The sequence below is a fragment of the Anser brachyrhynchus genome, assembly GCF_964034855.1.
Source record: "Anser brachyrhynchus genome assembly, chromosome: 2".
Lineage (NCBI taxonomy): Eukaryota > Metazoa > Chordata > Aves > Anseriformes > Anatidae > Anser > Anser brachyrhynchus.
Genome location: NC_137695.1, coordinates 41,040,488 through 41,057,059, shown reverse-complemented (window position 1 = coordinate 41,057,059; position 16,572 = coordinate 41,040,488). Strand labels below are relative to the sequence as shown.

The 16,572-nt window shown below is 41.6% G+C and overlaps 1 protein-coding gene across 6 annotated transcripts in view; it reads left to right on the top strand.

The window, feature by feature from the left end:
• The window catches only part of THRB (thyroid hormone receptor beta), an 82,460-nt gene extending 66,119 nt beyond the window's left edge, over positions 1-16,341 (top strand). For 5 of the 6 annotated variants that reach the window (XM_080579754.1, XM_080579755.1, XM_080579753.1 and 2 more), the window contains 4 exons: positions 1,233-1,438; positions 4,555-4,701; positions 8,941-9,199; positions 10,681-16,341. In XM_080579754.1, the coding sequence (XP_080435880.1) occupies positions 1,233-1,438; positions 4,555-4,701; positions 8,941-9,199; positions 10,681-10,922 (854 nt within the window). In that variant the 3' untranslated portion in view covers positions 10,923-16,341. The remainder of the gene's footprint in view (positions 1-1,232; positions 1,439-4,554; positions 4,702-8,940; positions 9,200-10,680) is intronic. The other variant, XM_080579751.1, reaches the window with a different exon arrangement.
• Positions 16,342-16,572: the final 231 nt, after the last annotated feature.

The window sequence follows — 16,572 nt, the reverse complement described above, 5'->3', positions numbered from 1 at the left end:
CTGGAGCGTTTTGTCTCAGTCCTCACAAAGCTTTTACATATCAGTTTTATTGGTGGAATAAGCCACCAAAGACAATTGTAGTAGACATAATGTTACTAGAAGGATTAGAATGCTAAATCATTCTTTGCAATCCAGGCTTCTGCAAAAATGAAGTTTGGAGAGATAAGTAAGAGAACTATGTCATGTGTGATAATGAAGCATATTTCACAGTACTGAAGTACTTCTTTGCTGATTAAAGCACTCAGTTTGTTATCATCTGCAGATGACGCCAAGCTGAGAGGTGCAGTTGATAGGATAGAAGGGAAGGATGCCATCCAGAGGACCTGGGCAGGCCTGAGAAGTGGGCCCACATGAATCTCATGAGGTTCAAAAAGGCCAAGTGCCAGGTCCTGCACCTGGGTCAGAGCAGTCCCAGACATGAGAACAGACTCAGGGATGAATGAATTGAAAGCAGCTCTGCAGAAAAGGACTTCAGGGTAATGCTGGATGGAAAGTTGGACGTGAGCTGGCGGTGCACGCTTGCAGTCCAGAAGGCCAGTCATATCCTGGGCTGCATCAAAAGAAGCGTGATGAACAGGTCAAGGGAGGTGATTGTCCCCCTCCATCCCACCCTTGTGAGACCCCACCTGGAGCACTGCGTTCAGCTCTGGGGCCCCAGCACAAGAAAGACACGGACCTGTTAGAGCAGGTCCAGAGGAGGGCCACAGAAATGATCAGAAGGCTGGAGCAACTCTCCTTGAAAGAAAGGCCAAGAGAGCTGGGGTTGTTTTGCCTGGAGAAGAGAAGGCTCTGGGGAAACCTTAGAGCGGCCTTTCAATATTTAGAGGGAGCTTATAAGACAGAAAGAGACTTTTTACAGAGGCATGTAGTGTTAGGACAAGGGGTAATGGCTTTAAACTGAAAGAAATTTAGGTTAGATATTTGGAACAAATTATTTACTATGAGGGTTGTGAGGCACTGGACAGTTTGCCAGTGGATGCCCCATCCCTGGAGGTGTTCAAGGCCAGGCTGGATGGGGCTTTGGGCAACCTGGTCTGGTGGGAGGTGTCCCTGCCCATGGCAGGGGTTTGGAATTAGATGGTCTTTAAGGTCCCTTCCAACCTAAACCATTCTGTGGTTCTGTGATCAGTCAAGGAGTTTGTAATCAGTTAGTATATCAGGTACAGGAAAGACCAAAGTTCAGACAACCGTAAGAGCTCCCTGCCATTTTTGAATGTTTTTATCCCTGTTAGTGGTGTTGGATGACAGCAAGCGGTTGGCAAAGAGGAAGCTGATAGAAGAAAATCGAGAGAAGAGACGTCGGGAAGAGCTGCAGAAAACAATTGGGCACAAACCAGAGCCAACAGATGAGGAATGGGAGCTGATCAAAATTGTCACTGAAGCACATGTGGCCACCAATGCACAAGGAAGCCACTGGAAGCAAAAAAGGAAATTTCTGGTAGGGACTTCAGCCTTTTACGCTGCTCTCGGAGTCAGGTTCCTTTATTTCTTCTGAAGTCCCTTCCCAGCGTTGCAGCCACTGGTGTAACTGTATTGGCTTAAATGAAAAATTGTTTATTTTTGTAGTTACTGCTTACTTACTCTTGGCTGAGGTTCAATATTTGATCAGACCATGTACTTCAAAAGATAAATAGCTTATTACTCAGTTCAGGCTTACCCAGCTGGATATTTCTAGTGTGCTATGAGAAGAAAAAGTAGAAAAATTGTTTCACTCCTGATTAACAGCAGTATCAGTCTATAATGGACACCATATCTTTTTTTATGTGTTATATCTAGGAAAAGTTGTCTTTATAAAGGACTAGCATACAACATATTTAAAGTGTTAGAAAAAATGGCAAGTTTTAAATGGAAACTGATATTTTTAATTAATAACTTGTACTTCTTGTTTCCTTGTTCCAAAGTGAGCACATTAATTAAAGTAAATTTGATGAAGAAAAATAAATTTCAATGAAAGCAGGATGATACCTACACTATCGTATTGGGTTTGCAAAGAGGACTGAAGTTTTCAGCCTATACCCAAGGATCGGAAAATAAATAGTGATGCTCAGGCTTAGGAAATAATTTGTTTTATTTTTCTAGATCAATTTTTAAAGAAAATCCTTGCAGAATACAGAATGCGTAGACAGCACAAAAGAAGGATTATAGACTGCATGTCAGGAATACACGGGCATCTTTAACAGCCTGTGTATACCAAATCAGATAGAGTACATTCATTTTTTGCAAGCCTAGGCTCCTGCTGCCTAATCCACAATGGGAATCTTCACCCATTGTTAAATTGCTAGGAGAAACTTGATATTCAAAGCACCTGATCCCTTTTATAATGTTTTGTTAACTCCAGTGGCAGTGCCCAGATTTCTATATGAAAGGCCACACGTTCATAGTAGTGTGCTGTCAGGAAAACACAGCCAGTGGTCACTGGCAAGAAGTAACAGAGAAATTTCCAGTTTTCCTGTATAGCAAGGTTTGCTACATGGGTTTTAACAGGCCAAGAAGCTGAAACTATAACATCAGCTGCGGTAGCGCGTGGTTACTTGCACAGGAATACTGTTCTGTTGGTATCACCTGCTTTAGGTGATACAAAACTGGGGAGCTTGAGGTTGGGGTACAGGGATGAGGCAGGGCGTAAGGTGGTGTAAGGACAGGGCTGTTGGGAGAGGGGCAAAATGGGGCAGAGGCAGGGGTGGCAGCTGAAATGGACAGTTCAGAAACCAGCGGTGACCTCCACAGCTGGCTCTAGGCCAGACCAAACTGCTCTTGGTGCAGCCCTCGCTCCAGGCCCTCCGTGTTTTTTTTCACTCATGCTGAAGCCCTAGAGTTTCAAGGTGAGTGTAGGGAGCTCACTGACACCTTGCAGTGAGCACAGAAGGGAAAGTCCAGGGTGGCCTGACAACTCCAGGCAGAGGGCTTTGAAAACTCCCTGCCAGAAGCTGTTGGAGAGCAGGAGGAGCTGACTGCACACTTCACGAGCTGTGGGTCAGCCCTTTGGCAGATGAGGGTGGTCCTTCAACAGCAGGAGCTCCCTGGAGGCCTGGACCTCTTGTCCTGTTGAGGTGAGTTAGGTGGCAAGGGCTCTCCAGCAGCATGCCCTTCTGGAGTGTGTTTGTTTTAGCTAGCCACTTGAATTCTTCTGGCTTTCCCAAGGCAATGCTGTATTCTCTTTTCTTCTCACTAACAATGTTGTGCGTGGCTTCAGCTTCGAGTCTTCTCGCTTGGAAGTGATGAATATTGTTTATCATGAGCACGCAGACAATGTGGTTTAGTTTTCCAAGATGAAGGGAAGGGGAGAGCCTAAAACTGGGATTATTTGAGCTTTTTAGCAGGAGAAGCCCCTAGATAATTGAGCCCAGTCCTCTTCATTGTTCTTTTACAATTGGTTCTTGTTTTATTAGTGCACTGCTGAGTTTTTTCTTGAAAGAAGTTAGATTTGGATTCAGACTGATGACAGAGAGGGGGAAGGATCTTTTATGATGTGTTGCTTTAAAAAAAACACTATCGAGCACAAGTTTTTGTTACAGGCAGCAGTTTCAGCACCTCCCCTGCTTAAGTGCCCTTATATGAACGTCATGAACTCCATCAGTGTTAAAGGCATTGTTCTCTGGGCCTTATCCCATTTTGAACTCTCTAACATGAACAAAACGGAACCTCTGCATAGTGTTTGGCAGGTCTTTTACAACTGCAAAGCTGCACTTAGCAAACAGAGGAACAGCTTTGTCTGTTTTAAAAATACACAGTAACATTGACAAACTGTCAGAGAATCGGGAGAACATGTTGAAATGCAGTCAGAATGAAAAACATTCAATATGGATTCTGGTCAAACCTATTTTATTATGGGTTCCTGTTGAAATCTTCATAATAGGATTTTTTTTTCTTGCTTGGAGAAGTCTTGGTCTAAAGTCATGCAGAAGATGATTTTCAACCGGAATTTTACCCAAATGAGTTCAAATTCTAGTCAGTTTATCCAGACTAGCTTTGCATTAGCCTGTTCTTAGTCATCAGTTGTTTTAGCCTAGTTTTGTAAACAGGCCTTGACAATTGCCTGGAGCTCTGTGATATTGGGCAATCTGTTCTGGGAATGATTTCAGAACTTAGAGTAGGTGAAATAGCCCAGTACTGCAAAGCTCTGAGCATCTTCTAAGGTGTAACAAGTCACCTCTGTGCCCTTTGCTTTTAGAGCAACTTGTGAGAAACTCGTCACTTAAGAAACAAGATCATGCCTATATTTTAAAGCAAAAAATACATAAACTGCACCCACAAAATATTCAGATAGAGGCACAAGGAAGAAACTGCATGTGCACAAAAATGCAGCTGCCCACACAGCATGGGGAGTGGCTTGCCAGTCCCCCATTTCCATGTGCAGTATTCTCTTTCACAAATGCTTTACGAACAAATTCACAGTTTGTGGCATAATGGGCATAACTTAAAAAGTGGATTTAAAAAAAATAGTATTATTTTTTATTTTAACGTATCTTTGTTGCCAAGCAGGACTTTTTAAGAGTATCAAATGCTTGCTCGAAGATATATTGTTCCTTTAAATATCTTTCTTGATATCCTTAGCCAGAAGACATTGGTCAAGCACCAATAGTTAATGCCCCAGAAGGTGGGAAAGTGGATTTAGAAGCCTTCAGCCAGTTTACAAAAATTATCACACCAGCGATTACAAGAGTGGTGGATTTTGCCAAAAAGTTGCCTATGTTTTGTGAGGTAAGAAAAACCCTTGCATCCCTCATTTACATAGCTGTGGTTATACTGTATTCAAAATACTGGCACTGAACTGTAACAGGTAGGACTTTACTTAAAAAAATGGCTACATCTAAAATCAGAAAAACTAAGAATCAAAATAGATGGGATTAGAATCATCTGGATTTTTATGAGTTTTCTTTTTCCTGTGATTACTGAAATCCTGATTTTGTTCATCTGGAAGTCGTCATGGTTCATTAGGGACCTGAATGTCTTTAGAGGTAGCCTTGTACAAAGCAAATGAGCCAAAGGAAGCTGTCTAGAGGTATATTTGATACGTTTAATCAGATATTTTAGCACACACTTCCCTCTGTGCTTTCCAGTTCCTTGGCAGGTTTAGTATTGTGGAGCTGAATCTATGCAGTAACAAATTCTTCAAATGCAGGAACGTATCCCTATCCAGGAATGGCACTTGCCTCATTGTATTCCCTAGGTATGTTTTTCCTGAACAGGGAGGGTGTGCATAAGAGAATCTGTTAAAGTAATGGGGTGTCATTCTAGGTAGATAGTCACGTGTAAAATATACCCTAAGTAGACTCAAATAGACTTGGCTGCACATTAGGAATACGGAGGCCTAGGCTGATCTCATTTACACTGAGGTAACATTTTTAATGAAGGACCAGATGTAATGGCTGATGATATTTTTTCCTAGATTAAAAAATGTTATCGTAACTGCAGCCCAAGTGTAACTAAAAGAATATTTCAGTCTTAATAGTTGTAATAATTTTAAGTCTTGCTAATCCCTTAGGATCCACAACCATGAGAGTTTTAACATGGAAATATCCCCAGTCCAGCCATGGAAGGATGCCTGCCTGCTCTCCCACACTGCAGAACAACACTTGACTCTGCTGGAGGGTGACCATGCTCAAGGAGTTCATCGGGCTCCCTAACATGGAAACAGCTTTTCCCTCTAATAAGTAAACAGTCAGGAAAGAAACATCAGTCAGTTAAGGCAGCCGTAGCATTTTACTCTTCTGTGGCTGGCAGCTTTTCTTTACGGTCAGTCAAGGAGAGCTATTTATGTCAGCTAATGGTCTTTACCTCCTCTGGCACCTACAGAGTAAGAAGAGCTAAATATCAATGGTTGGCATAGTGTAAATAGCTCTCCCTGGCTAATCTTAGCATTAGCTCCATCAGCCAACAGAGCATGAAGTAGTGGCCCAGCATTAAGATTTTAAAAAAACAAGGAACGTATCCATAGATCAGGAGGCCCCTGCAGCATTCAGTGTCTGAGGGAAACTGTCTCCTCTGATTTAGTGTTTGTTGGTTGGAAGTTGCACTGACGTAACAAGGTAGTCTTTTTAATTTAGAAAGCTTTGCCAGTCAGACACGGACTGCAGTGCCCATCTGACATCTCGTACCCCTCCTGGCTACCGTGGGCCCACTTGTGTCAGAGCTGAGCAGGAAGCATGGCTGAAGAAGTCAAGGAGTAGCTGGGCATGAACTCTGTAGGTTACACAGTTCGGCTAGGACAGGCTTTGCTTACAGCTGAGCCACTCTGTGAACCTGACACCCATACACCCATATACAGCGAGGTTTGACAGCAGAGTGAGGGGCAGCTCATGGTGAACACAAAGGGATAGGACAGCTGTCCTGAGCTGTCAAATAGTTGCTGCTATAGCATAAAGAAAATGACAAATGCTTGCTCCTTTTTGAAGGGGCACTGTCTTGTTGACTTTATTTCATACATTCATGTTTTTTAATCCGTATCTTCTTCTTAGAAGGAACGCTGTGTGGGCTATGGACTGGTTTATGAGAAAAAAATCCTCCTTTCTCCCATAGGACATACACGGCATTCAAACATTATCTCCATTCTTAATTTCCACACGGGCTTAGGCTGAGAGTGCTGTATATCTCTGTGAAGGAGACTGACTAAGCAGAACTTAATCAGTTTGATGTGAGTTTAGGTGTCATGGGCATCAGTGATTCCACATTGGATAAGTCTGCGTACACAATCCTTCTAGGTGGCTCAGCTCAGCTCAGCTCCACGCACTGCATTACATGTGAGTGATGGCTGCCAGGATGTCCTGCTGGGGTGAGCACCTCAGGTTTCTGCCTTTTGCATTTTCTCCCTACAGTGAGAAAAGGAAAGGACAACGTGTGGCAGGTATCAGTCACATTTGTTTACCCTGCTCCTGGATGGTGCTCTGGTTGCAATGCTCAGTGGTGGGTGTAGTATTGAAACCTGCATAGTTGGGAGCACAACCGAAGTTCAGGCCTCCTGTCTTTGGTAAATGCTGCTATTGGCAAATAAGACCTGAGGCACAGTGTCAGCGAAACAGGTGTATCCTTCAGAATTAGGAAAGAAATGATGGATAGGCAAAGTCAGATCACCTCTGCAACAAAGAATTTTTAAGAAGGTTCATGTAGGAAGAGAAGTTCTCTATGGTTTAATGGCTCACTACTAAAACAGCTGAAGTGTCAAGTAATATCTTCCCTGCTAGTGTCTGTCTGGTTTTCTTCCCCCATTCTTCATTCTCCTCCTTAGGTTTTTTTCTTCATTTCTCTTTGGTTCTTCTCCCTTCCTTTCTCTCATGTCTGTTTTTTGTCTGCAGCTACCTTTTCTTATATCTCTCATGGTTGCTCACTTTTCTTTCTTTTTCTTTTTTTTCAATTTCTTACCATGTTCGTTTCCCTACTTTGGTCTCAGCAGCCAAGCAGTGGTGGTGTCGTTGGGTAACAAGACTGCCCCTATGTCTGTGCAGCCTTCCACACACTACCGCTGAGCTGAGTGTGATCCTCAGACAAAGTGATTGCCCTGAACAGGATGAGTCATTTTTCTTATATATCAAGCACTTTACACCTGAAGTGGGCATTGCTGGAAAAATAGCTGCATGATTCAACTACTTTTCTGACTGTGGCTGGCTTTGTGCTTTAAACTCTTCTCTAACAAGCAGCTGCTTTCCTCTAGTGTTAGGTAACTGTCTGGCATCCACCCTCCATGGTTTTACACCAAATAAATGCAATTGCTTTGTGAGTGCACAGTTGCCACATAAATTTACAGTGTTCTGTGGTTTGTTTTGTTGAGTTTTTTTTTTTCATCTTGAATTGAAATTCAGGTAAATATAACTTGAAATGAATCAGAAATGAAAGAATTTTTGCCTTCTTTCAATGCAAGTAGATACAAGTCACTTTTTCACATGTGACTCTTTGCTGTTCATTTAGTGCCAATCTCAAAATGGCCTTGTTTTTGTTCTTTTTTTAATACTATTTTTGCTATTGTTGGACTACCTATGTAAATATAAAGACATGCTTTATAGAGCACATTCTCCTAATGTGTCAACATCCTGGTAATACTTTATAAAAACAGAACCTACCTCTGCCAATTTGGACACCTTACCATTTTTTAAGTTACGGAAGAGACGAGTCTTGCCACATGCCCTGAAGATCACAGCTTATGCACCAGCATAAAAGCTGGACCTATGCCATAGATTTTTTGTCTGTCCAGCAATAACATAGGGAGTCTAGGGAGGTCAGCCTTACTAGGATAATATAGCTTGATAACTTGTGTTGTTTGAAATGGACAGAGAATTCACAGCACATGCCCCACTGATTGAGATACCTCTTTTAGATTTAAAAAAATATATATATTAAATTCTGTTTATTACAAAGCAGTCCACTCTTCTGGACCCTACCAAACATCTTCCACTGTGGTCAGGTGAGAAATCAGCATGGCTGGCAGTGAGTTTGACTGGGCCTTTACCAGCCCCCATTACAGTTTATTTTGTTATGCCAAGTTATAAGCCGGAGGAGCTCAGGAGTGGAAGAGAGGAACCTCTCAGAATAAATCTTCTTAAGGTTTATTGGACTTAATTTTGTAATGTTCCCACAAACTAAGAGGTCTCACGGAAAGGAGCACTTCTGAAAGTTGGGTCACTTCACCTGAGTGTCTGCACCGATTTGGTTTGCTGTGAATATCTTGCTGAGGTCCACTTCCCTACCACTGTGTTATCACTAGATTTCCTAAGGGTACGTGAGGGTGTTAACCTGCCAGGAGTTTCTGAAAGCAGGAATGTGAGTCTTGGAGTTTTGTGAGGTGCACTCGAACTAGCTGGTCAGCAGCACGTTTGTAGGGAGACTGCTGTACGCCAGGTAGTGCCCTGGGATGTTAAATGTGGATTCATGGTCAAGAATTTACTGTAGTTGTAAATCAGTTCGGTTTGAAAAACACATATTTTTCTTTACCATTTATGATTTCTGCAGCTGCCATGTGAAGACCAGATCATCCTTCTGAAAGGCTGCTGTATGGAGATAATGTCCCTCCGAGCAGCAGTTCGCTATGACCCCGAGAGTGAGACTTTAACGCTAAATGGGGAGATGGCGGTGACAAGGGGCCAGCTGAAAAATGGGGGTCTTGGCGTAGTGTCTGATGCCATTTTTGACCTGGGCATGTCTCTTTCTTCATTTAACCTGGATGACACCGAGGTTGCCCTTCTTCAGGCTGTTCTGCTCATGTCGTCAGGTGAGAACAGAAATATATTGGGACCCCAATCATTCTGAAACTCTTTAGTCTTCATCACAAGTCTCTCTTTAAAGAAACGGGGCATGTTATATCTTGTAGTGCTGATTGGAGTAATGTGGGTAAAATTCTCTCTCAAAATCTTGATGCATTTTAAAATCAGTTTCGTGAGCACAAGGAAAAAAAGGGTATTCAGAGAGACAGGCATAGAAGTGGCTTTGGTGACACACCTCGCTCAGTTTAGTGACTTAACAGGGAGGCAGGAGTGATCATCAGAAAGATCTGGTTCTGAGCCAGTTTGCCTTGACTAGAAAAATGATAATTTAGCAACACTTGTCCTTACAGTAAGTTCCCTGTCCCCCTAAGTACTGTCATGCACTAGGTGAGAAGTACAGTTAATACGCATTTCCAGCAGTCTCACATGCTTAGTTTGACCTTTGTTTTTTCCTACTTAACAACACCCCCGCTTGCTAACTGGCATTTGAGAGCTGTGTTGATTCCCTGCACTGGGACTGTTTTAGCTGGTCTCTTGGTGACGTGATACAGAAGCAGCATAGACCGTTTTGTATGATTTCCAAACAGTTTATTTCCTTCTCAGATCAAATATATTTTCAAATATGCTTCCCCTGACTGTGCCAGCCCAAAGAGGAAATTCCATTCCTGGGCAGTGGCAGATTTGGCAAGGTTTTGTTTTAAGACCACTTTGAAGACTGGACACTGAGTAATAGTACACAGACAGCGATTAACAAGAATTAACTTTGTCTTCAAAACAGAAAGGTTTCCACATTCATCACAACACAGCACATGACATTCCCAGTCAAAACATTTTGATTTCTTTTTAGTTCCCTACACAGTGATACACAAATGGAGTTTCAGAAGGCAGTTCAGAAGACCTGCTTTCCTAGAACTGTCTCCTGAAGAGTGACCTGTGAAAGGAACTTTTCCAGCACTCACATGGGAGCTGATTCAAACTGTCTGCCAAACTTTTGGCATTTATTGTTCTGTGGTGCTCCATAACAGTTTCCTTTGCAGCTCACTTGTGGATCAAAGACTGATCAAAGCCTTGCAGGCTGTAGTGAAAGAGATAGGAAAGAACTGTAATTTAGATATCTGACGAGGAATTTTTTTGGTTAGTAGTTGTTTTACAGTAAGATATACATAGAAGCCTCAGCTGAGATCAAGGATATGCTGCTCCAGTCACTGCAAGGAAACGCTTCCCAAACGGCTATTTTCAAGAAGATGGGCAAAATAGACAAAAGGATGAAGAAAGGAAGAATGATCTCCTTGTTCTATCAAGGATAGTACTGAGGCACATGTAAATGAGATGCCCAGGGTCAAAGAAGTTGTTTGAGTCAAAGCAGATTCCCTTGGCCTCCATCTTTTCTTTTCTTACGACAGAATCATCCTATTTTGCCTAATTTATGATCAAGAATTCCTTAAAGTAAACGAGTTTTAATGATAATTCTGTTTCTTTGTATCTGCAGATCGCCCAGGCCTTGTTTGCGTCGAGAGGATAGAAAAGTGTCAAGAGGGTTTCCTCCTGGCATTTGAACACTACATTAATTACAGAAAACACCATGTTGCACACTTTTGGCCAAAACTGCTGATGAAAGTGACAGATCTGCGAATGATTGGAGCCTGCCATGCCAGCCGCTTCCTGCACATGAAGGTGGAGTGCCCCACAGAACTCTTCCCTCCGTTGTTCCTGGAGGTGTTTGAGGATTAGAGAGACTGGAGCAGTCCTCCGCACCCCTGTCGCACTACTGGCTGTCATGTCATTCCATTGCCCAGCTCTTCTCACCCTTGTTTGTTCTTCTTTTGTTCTCTTCTGATTCTTGAGGCGGGGTTGGGTTTTTGTTTGTGTTTTAGTTTTGTTTGTTTGGGGTTGCTGGGGGCAGTTGCATACACATGGATGAAAACGTCCCTTTAATGCAGGTACTTGTGACTATTGCAGTTTGTTCTTCGGTCCTTTGATGTGAATGCCTTGACAGCTTAACAGTGAAAATACAAACAGACCAGTCTCATTCACCAGCACTTGCGTGGTCACCAGCTCACATGCATCATTGCTTGGAAGTTATGGGAGATTAATTGAAGTGGCAGAAAATAAATTGGCCTCCAAGTTAAAACAGCTATTGTTAATTTGATCCTGGCAATTCTGTCTAGTATTACCTCACTTTACAGGGCACAAGTGACCATTTAATGCAATGAAATTTCCAGTCTTCATGGTTGTTTCTATTGTGACAATTACCATTATGATCTAGGATCTTCATCACCATCATGATCCCATCATTATCTGAGGATTGTTCCAATGGATGCAGTTTTACCGTGCCCCATAAATCAAGTATCTAGAAAATGCAGAGTGGTAAAAGGGACTGATTCATTTTTTTCCACGTGTATAAGAAAGTAAGATCCTTCAGTTCTTACTGTGTTTGAACTCCAGGTAACTTCACTGGGAGGTCTGTTGGAGCTAGGAGGGAAATTCGGTCCTCTGAGATGCTTTTTCCTGAGAGTGGGGTGATCTGCTTGTTCTGAGGTGTGTGGAAAATCCATCGCTCTGAAGGAGGAGGCTGTTTGTCAGGATAGCAGGATTTCCTCGGAATTATTCAGGGATGTGAGTGATCACAGAGTGATGACAAGGAGAATGAAACATATGGGATGACGATCAGATGGAACAAAAACCAGTTGTGTTATTAATGACACTCGAGACTGTACAGCTTTATCCCAGTAATACAAATAGCATTGCTTGGCAGTAATCTTTTGTTTTATATATATATATAAAGTTTATATGCACGTATATATATATAATTTTATATATATATAATTACAAATCTTCAGCAGATGTCTTAAACATTTTTCCATATTTTTGTGTTTTCTCTCTCTCTCTCTCTCTCCTTCTTTCACCCTCTCTTGTGTGTGTGTATGTTTATGTGTGTTGATCAGCTAGGTTCTCCCTCCTTGGTGTGCGTTTGTGTTTTGTTTGGCTAGTTTCTCACTTGATTCCTTCAAATAATTTATTTCCACTAACTGCACTAGCAGGAACTGACGTGAGCAAAGACAGGATGTCCTGCTGCCGAAATCTGCAAGCCAGTATTCAGAATACTGGAATGTTTGGAGGCCTGTAATGAGGGCATTATGGGTAGAGGTTCCTTTCTGTCATCCATCTCCTTTCAGGGGCTTTGTCCCTGGATTTTATAAACTTGATATTAAACCATCCTCTGAATTTGTATGATACATCAAAAGCATTCTTCTGTTCTTCCTGGGAACTCAGAGACTTAGTTCACCTATTTCGCACTTCCTCGTATCCCACATTCCTTTGTGTTGTGCATTCATTAGTACCAGTTTCTGTCTCTGCTATTTATTGATATATTTGCCTGGCAAGTCAGTGGGCATTGTTAGGGTGGTTGTGTTGACTTTCAAAGCTCATGGCCCATATCTAAACCAATACGTTACACATTTATCCCCTCATGAGACCACGATACTCAGGAAAATTTAATCTTACAGGTGGAACACAGAATATATATGCCAGAGGTTAAATTATTTTCACCTCTGTTTCCCTTTATCACTGATAAAGCGTTTGGAGTGCTGTTGGCTCTTCTTTCAGGGTTGTGGAATCTTGTTCTCCCTGTTCTTTGATATCATATGCACCTGTAGTGAGTTGTGAGCATTGATGTTATTCCTTACAGGTCGTGCACGTAATTTCATGAGAATATAAAACACAATGGCGTGTTCAGGGCTTTTTGCAGGTAGCAAGTAGGCAGGCCATTGGAAATTAGCCCTTAAATGCTTGCTGGAGTTGAAGAACCTCTGTCGTGGGCTGTGTTTGCTCCATCGCAAAATGTGTGCCAACACCATTCTCTACCCAAATTCCTGGTAGAGTGCTATGTCTTGGGGACGAGGAGCCGGAAACTCTCCTGCTTTTTGGAACAAGAAACCAGACAACTTGATGAACTTGCTTGTGTTGGTTCTGCAGAATCTCAGATGGGCAGCATCTGCAGTCAGTGAAGAATATTAGATATCTGATTTGGGGGTGGTTTGGTAGGGCACTGACAGTATGTAGGAAGAGCAAAAAACCAGCCCATCCATTACTGGCATCTATACCCCAAATGGCTCTCAAAAATAAAAGAAGTGCGTGTGTCTTTTGGAGTTCTGTACTGCCAGAGTATGGAGTTCCTTCTGAAGCCTGTCTGAGTATCTCATCTAATAGCTAAATGTGAGCTTGAGTTGGTGTACAAGCTTTTGACTGTGCTGCAGATGAGACTGCAGAGAAAAAAATGTCATTTTCCCCTGGTCATTCACAGTGACCTCACTACAAGCCTTTTTTTCTTGAGCTTCAGTTCCTAGAGTCACATTGCTACTTGAGAGATTGTCTCTCATTAAGATCAACAATTCTCATCCTTTGGGTTATAAAGAAAATCAGTAGCCTAAATTGGCAGTCACTACCCAAAAGTGACTTCTCGTAGCTTGTAACTACTGAGGCCACCACTACTGGCCTTTGAACACTTGGGAGTGTCAGGACTGCATTAATCAAAAAATAGAAAAGGTCACAGGTGAGAAAAAATGTGAGAGTTACTGGATTGACTTGGGAAGCAGCGAGAGATGAAGGAACCTGCAACACCCTGGACAGAGCTGCAGTTTGAGGCAGTGCTGAGAATTAACACTTCGCACACTGGCTGCTATAAAAATAATTGCTCATACAGGAACTTGTCTCCAAAGGTGACCAAAGCAAGTTACAAAGTTTTAAAACACAGCCTGTGTAAATGTATGTCTGAATTCAGGCGTGTAAGCTGCATTTAGGCATCCAAGCTAATGGCCTGACTTCCCAAGATGCCGATGCAGCTTGGGGTTGTGGTTAATCAGGGTTCAGAAAACCAGACCTCCTTTCTTAGATGACTGCAGATGGGCCGAAGTGCGTAAAATTAGGCGACCGACTTTGAATAGTTCAGCAGTGCTTTAAGCAGTAAGGACATATGTCAGCATACTTTTCTAGCTTTTTAGATTACATTGGAATCTGGCTCTGATTAACAGGGGGATTAGTAATACTCCTCATTGAAAACTAAGAACTAGCTCTTAGTCTGACAGATTTGATGTTCTGACATCTAATGGCCTCTGATCTCCTACCAGTCTTGTTTGTGTGTCTTCAGTGACTTCCTTAGTCTGATTCCTGATTTACATGATCATGAGAGCAAAATTAAAACCCATGAAGATGCTCTTGCAGACTCGTACTAGTGGATGTGACCTCAGTCCTGCAATGACTTACCTGCTTTTATACACCAGTGGTCTCAGGCCACTGCAGAATTAGTTGAGCCACTGGATTTACCACCTGAGTGGCAGACTCAGCTACTGCAGCTACAGTCAGCAGCGTTTGTAGGACCTGGCCTTCTGAGGGAAACAACGGGCACTTTTCAGTGCAGTCCAGCATCTTCTTTCTGACGGTGCCACACAACCCTCATTTTTGCTTTGTGGTCTGTGTGGGGGTGTTGCATAGAAGATTCTTCCTCTCAAACCTGATTGTCATCCTTCATGGTTTTGCCCTGGGTAACAAGTGCATTTAGATGCCCGTTTCATGTGTAATCTCAGTTAAGTTATTGATATTTATAATGACACATATAGTGCGTGATAATGATTTTTGTTTACATTCTGCCAAAATGTAGGTGTTAGAGTTAGACCTCTGAGGCCCAAAACCATCCTTGAGCAAAGTGCTTGCTTCTTCAGAGGCAGGCATCAGAAAGAGAAAAAAAATATGTCCAGAAAGACCATTTGTGTCTGAAATCTGCCAAGACAGGGCTGTTGATCACAAGCAGAGCATGTCATTGCTAGTGATGTATTTTTATGCTATGGAACTCTAACCTGTATATGTCATATTGACTTTTTGCTGCATGAATCATAAATTATAAAAATCAGTCTTACAGTTTTGAGATGTAGCCAGCATTCCTAAGGCTAAACCTTTTTCATTGACAGAATCGAAATCCACAACCAAGGAATATATTCCTCTCACTGTGAGAGCAATTGAAAGCGTTCAACATTTATCTTTTCACAAAGGAAGAGGCAACAGGACCTCTTAATGTGTCTTGTTATTGTGATCATCTGGAAATGATTGCCAGACGTTTCCTTTTGATATAGCAATGAAGTGATCCGTATTTAAATTTTATAGAGAGAAACTTTATTCTAGTGTGATAGAGATTTATTTTCCACTTAAAGATTCAAAACAGTGTGAGCACATTTTTTTACTATGGTATATTTTTGCTTTAAAATTAAAAACAACAAAAAAAAAAGGTTTGGCCTTATCACAAAGTTTTAGTGTGCCGTATAGATGTTAGCAAATGCAAAGAGTATGCATTATTTGTGTGTATCCACATTGACTGATGTCGCCTTCGAAAAGCAATATTGTGCAGGTAATAAGTTGTTTGTGACTGTCCATTGCACAGTTTACCTTCTTTAAAAGCTAACCTTGTTTATGCACAAGACAATCAAATGTAAATCTACATCAGCACCCAGGTGTAGATTAAATTTATGTAAATTACTGAGCACAATGTAAAACATTAAAAGACACTTTATTTAATTACACATTTAATGTTGGTAAAGATAGTATCAGGGCATGAACTAGCTGACATACTGTAATTTCTTTTTCTCTTTTCCTACTTCCTTAGCACTCTTAAGTTTTAGTTTGCTCATAAATACATCAAATTAGTCATTCATCTTTTTTTTTTTTTTTTGAAGAGAAGGGTGGTTTGGGTTGTTTATTTGTTTTTATAAAGTTAGTTGGGAGGATTTCTTACCTTGTCTATGAGGTTTGTGGGTTTTGCTTATTTGGTTTATTTTTTTATATCAGTTTCGTGCCCTGAGGGTAAGGCAAACAATACACAGTACAGTAAAAAACAAAATACCTTGGATGATGTATTTTTTTGCAAACAGTGTTAAGAGTTATGCTAGATTGGTAATATTTTTTCAGCCTAAAATATATTAAAAAAAGAAATCTGTGATCACAAATGTTTTAAACTATCTAAAGAGAAAATTTGTATATTTGGGGGAAGAAAATAATTTTTACATAGCTTTTGTATGCAGATATTAAAATGTAATTATGAATATAGTGGGCATAGATAACTGTGTAAGCTTGAATTCTAAAAAAGAAAAAGCTTATAACCGAACAGTGGTCCTGGTCTCTCTTTCTCTTTGTCCCAGGCTGTTAGTCAGCTGTCACACACTTCCAAGCTGCGGGCATGGGAGGAGTAGGGCACAGAGCAAAGTGTTGTGTTGTCACTAACCTGTTCTCGTTTCTCTCCTTCTGCATCCCTTTCATCACCTATCTCCTGTCTTCTCTCCTCTCCTCCCTCGGGCGCCCAGCCGATGACTTTCACTTCCCTGCTCTTTACATCAGC